Source organism: Balaenoptera acutorostrata, chromosome 6 (assembly GCF_949987535.1).
Source record: "Balaenoptera acutorostrata chromosome 6, mBalAcu1.1, whole genome shotgun sequence".
Taxonomy (NCBI): Eukaryota; Metazoa; Chordata; class Mammalia; order Artiodactyla; family Balaenopteridae; genus Balaenoptera; species Balaenoptera acutorostrata.
In genome coordinates, this window is record NC_080069.1 from 19,194,198 (window position 1) to 19,198,691 (window position 4,494).

General features: G+C 43.1%; 1 protein-coding gene across 1 annotated transcript; it reads left to right on the forward strand.

The window, feature by feature from the left end:
* The first annotated feature begins 666 nt into the window (after positions 1-666).
* LOC130708393 (NADH dehydrogenase [ubiquinone] 1 alpha subcomplex subunit 3-like) lies at positions 667-4,133 on the forward strand. Its single transcript, XM_057548326.1, has 3 exons — positions 667-686; positions 728-865; positions 3,875-4,133. Exons 1-3 carry the CDS (start codon positions 667-669, stop codon positions 4,131-4,133), a joined length of 417 nt encoding a protein of 138 aa, XP_057404309.1.
* Positions 4,134-4,494: the final 361 nt, after the last annotated feature.

The window sequence follows — 4,494 nt, forward strand, 5'->3', positions numbered from 1 at the left end:
CATGCAGAAAAAAGAGAACCAATAGTTTACAAGAGAAATACTTACACAAACAAATGGCCAGGCATGGAACAATAATTTGTGAACAACATAAAAGATGAAAACTCTCTAACATACTGGGAGAAATGTAAGAAGATTTTCACCAACATAAAACCCAGATAAATGTGGAGTTACTGTGTACCGGGTACAGAGTTCAAGTATGGGAAGTTGAAAAGAGTTCTGGAGGTGGAGGGTGGTGATTGTTGCACAACAGTGTGAATGCACTTGATGCCACTGAACTGCACACTTAAAAGTGGTTACGATTATGTTATCTCTATTAAACTACAATTAAGAGAAAAAAAAAAACAGAATATAATGAAAAATAAGACAGACGACCAGTTACTCGGCATTGTTCTCCTTGCAGCTGTGGTACCAAAGGAGATGTTAACGGAAGTTGTTCGATTTGACATCTGGGAAAGCGCCTGGAAAGCGGCACACATCCTGGGATGTGTCTGCCTCCGACCTACAGCTGTCTTGGGACAAGAGGGAAGGCAGCCTCACCAAAGGCATCACTACCCTGAAGACCTAACAAAGGAAAACAGACACCTTCCCCAGGGAAGAGGTGAGGACTAACCACCCTGCACCGCGAAGGCACCTTCCACCGGTCTCCTCTGTGGAGACGGTGTATAGATGACGCCCCAGCAGATGAGGTAATAAGACAAAACCCCCGTTGTGAATGTATGTGTTTCAGCCCCTTGGGAAGTCAGCTGTCTGAAGCCGATCAACTTGTGGGCATTAGTGCCAGGGAGCAGGTGACAAATCACATCCTGCTTGTTACAGCTAAAGCCAGAATGCCTCAGCTGTCGGGGAGAGACACGTTAACCCCTCAGTATCCGTTCCCATGACGCGCCTGTCATGAAGACTAGTAGAGAAATGCTTCCCTTTACTCTTGGTAGCCAAAGGGGATCACTTATTCCATGGACACAGGGGATAAAAAAATTCTTAGTCGTCCTCATTAGAAAGACCGTTAAACCATAAATCGCACAGGTCATGGAGGCATAGGACAAATACTCCAACTGCTAGCCCTCCTCTTTCATTTTTGAGGTCAGAAACTTGGGCCTGGAAAAGCTAATATTTTTCACAAATTTAGCAACTAATTTGGGAACTTAAATTCATGCTTGGAAGTGTAAGAGAAGAAAATAATTTTCTCTCTACCCTCTGAGTTCTTGGCTGAGACCCTCCTAATAATAAAAGACAGATTGACAAGAGAAAAAAGAACAGAAGTTTATTAACATGTATACCTCATAGGTGCATGGAATATACTCAGGGAAACTGTAAATCCCCAGATTACCCAAGCCACCACCTTAAATACCATCTTCAGCTAAAGACAAAAGAAAGATGTTGGGGAAGGGAGGCCAGTCATGGTGATGGTGGGGGTTATTTCCAGGAAGAGTAAAGTAAACAAGGGTAAAGTTGTTATATAGATTCAAGTGTGTGCCTCCCTCACTTATTAGACTGTCTTGTAATTTAGAGTCATCTTCCTCTTCCTGGTACATAATAGGTGATACCGATACAAATGGAGATTTGTTTTGTAAATGTAAATGTCCCTTACAAAAAGGTAACTTCTACTCTGTTTTCAGAGCTTCTACGGCCTCAGCTGTTTCTCAAAATAGTCCTTGTGCCAAAGAGGCATATTTTGGGGTGGCATATTCTGCTACCCTTCAACAAGCTCTAATATCTGTAAGAAAAATGGATAGTTTTGATATTTTTCCCCAAAAAACTACACATTCACTATCACCTTGAAAAAAAATCTAGACGCTTCACTGTATTTTATTCTGTTGAGTTGTTAACTGCTCTGGTATTTATAGTTCTGTTTCCCTAGTGAAGACTGCGGTTTCAAAAGCCACTGTCCCTCCCCCATACATCACCATCTCCCTTACTCTGCTTAATTTCTTGGCAGTTGGGACCTTGCCTCTAGTCTCCAGGTCAAGAAGAAATCACACTCTAGAAAGACGATCTAAAATATTAATTTAAAATGTCATACATTACGTATTCTGGGTTTTATATAAACCATAATGTAAACTATGTTGGATTATATTAACACTGATTCATTTTTTAAATAAATCTTATTTGGTGTCTAGAAATTTTTTTCCTTAGAACTCTAAATTTTTCAGCTATAGAGGCCACGTATTCTCTCCATATAGGCCCTCAGAGCATAAATCTGTGTTTTCCTGAAGAAACAGTGTCAACAATATGTATCAAAGATCTTTATTTTTTTAATGGCGACTAAACAGCTCTCAGAAGGTAGAAGTGATTCGACATGTTAAACACAGGGGCTAAAAACCTTGCAGAGGAGAAAGGTCCTCGCGTCTTTCACATTTTCATGTGCTTGTGCAGTGGGTCAATTTTCCTTCATGGCCCCTTTTTGTCTCTGTACTTTACAGAGGGTGAAAACAAAGTCTCGGTATTTACATCAGTAGCACTAATATAACCGGTTTTGCTTAACTGATTTATTTCCATTACTACGCAACATTTCTGATGGTGGATTATACAAGTAACATGACATAGTCCTATCTGATCCATGTTTGTTCATGAAACAACCTAGCTCTTACATCCTCCTTCCCTTTCTCTTTACAAAAGATTTTGTTTAAAAAAAAAATTAAAGGGGGAGCAGATGGAGCACTCTTCAGCACATATTAAGCCTTAAATGTGAAAATAGGGAATTCCCTGGTGACGCGGTGGTTAAGAATCCGCCTGCCAATGCAGGGGACACAGGTTCCAGCCCTGGTCCAGGAAGATCCTACATGCCGTGGAGCAACTAAGCCTGTGTGCCACAACTACTGAGCCTGCATGCCACAACTACTGAAGCCCACGCACCTAGAGCCTGTGCTCCACAACAAGAGAAGCCACCACAATGAGAAGCCCGTGCACCACAACAAAGAGTAGCCCCTGCTCGCTGCAACTGGAGAAAGCCCATGCGCAGCAACAAAGACCCAAAGCAGCCAAAAATAAATAAATAAATAATTTTTTCTTTTTTAAATGTGAAAATAAGCTGAGGTAGATAGATAGAAGGATCTTGCAATGTCCACCTGTGAGCTACAGGGACATGGGGACACATGTAGACATCTCCCTGAGGCTGCAGCCCTGCTTTGTGTCTCCCCACCTTCTTCCCTCCAATGCAAGAGGCTACTGGACAGGCACGGCGTTTCTCCCTTAGTTCTGAGAATGCAGAAGTAAACACTTTCCTACCAACTCCCTGGTGGTCACTGCCTTGCCTCTCCTGAGCATCTCTTTGCCCATACCTCTTTTTCTGTATCCTTCTAAAGAAGGACAGAAATTTGGGGATTCAGTCCACTTTTCACTTCCCAAGTACAGAAACTGACAGCTCTCTCCCCAAAGTCACTCTGGCCGTAGTCCAGTCACCTGTAGGAACAGACCAAGAAGCAACAACTGGACCACTTCTCTTTTTCCTTCTCAAACAAGCTAAAAGAAATTATCCTGATATTTGTTCAAATGGTAAGGAAGACCTTTTTCAAGACTATTGCGATAGGGGCAAGAGATCAGGCCCAACTCTGAATGCAGCAAAGATGGCTAGGGGTTTACAGCCAATGAGCAGACTGTGAGGTTGGTGGATGGGAAATCACTAAGAGGAGACATCCAGGATGGGGAATTCTGGCTAAACCAGTCTAACTGGATTCTTGCTGAAGGCATCAAGGATGAGACACCAGTAGTGGGGGATGAGGAGTTTGATCAGATATCAAGAGTGGGTGAATCTGGCTAAACTGACTTAGCAGGATTTTTTGCTAAGATTGTCTTTAGCAGGCCATGGATGAGGAGGCTGTGTAAAGTTTGGTCAAACAGAGAGTCTTTGTGAACCAGCTCACTTAAATTGGGGTAGCCAGGGAAACTGCAAGACTCCTTCCTTCCTCAGGAATGCCTGGGCCAAGGAACTGGTGCTGGTGGTGTCCTTCACCATCGGGGGCCTCATTATAATTCTGCCCACAATCAGCCCCTACACCAAGTATGCCATCATGATCAACCAGGCCTCACCTTACAACCACCCAGTGCTCCTCCTAGACAATGGGAACATACTCAATGGGTCCAGCAACCCACAGGACCCACAGGGCCCAAGCTTGGAGTGGCTGAAGAAACTGTGAGCACCTACATTGACAGGGAGGGGTCCTTTTCCCTGGATCCCCTAATGAAAATGTGAACACTGAAAAAAAAAAAAAAAAAATGGGGGCAGCAAGCGTATGTGCATGTACATGTACGTGTGTTTAATTATGGGAATGGAAGAGGCAGAAACAAGTGTATTTTTAGATGAGACAAGTCACTTCCCTAGGCCCAGTTATTCCACGCTGCTTGGGGATTGGTGCCTGCCTCCATCCAGAGATTTGAACCAGTGAAGGTTTGCTCCATCTGTTTTTTGAAATACAACTATAATCCCAGGGAAAAACAATTATTTGTCTCAGGGACAAACCAGCCAGGGAAATTTCAAAGAAACGAGACAAGAGTTGG

Excerpts from the sequence above, each read along its gene's own strand:
- LOC130708393 (XM_057548326.1), top strand. The coding sequence starts at position 667 with ATGACGCCCCAGCAGATGAG. Across the intron at positions 687-727 it reads ATGACGCCCCAGCAGATGAG|CCCCTTGGGAAGTCAGCTGT; the intron begins GTAATAAGACAA and ends TATGTGTTTCAG. Across the intron at positions 866-3,874 it reads AGAGACACGTTAACCCCTCA|CCAGGGAAACTGCAAGACTC; the intron begins GTATCCGTTCCC and ends AAATTGGGGTAG.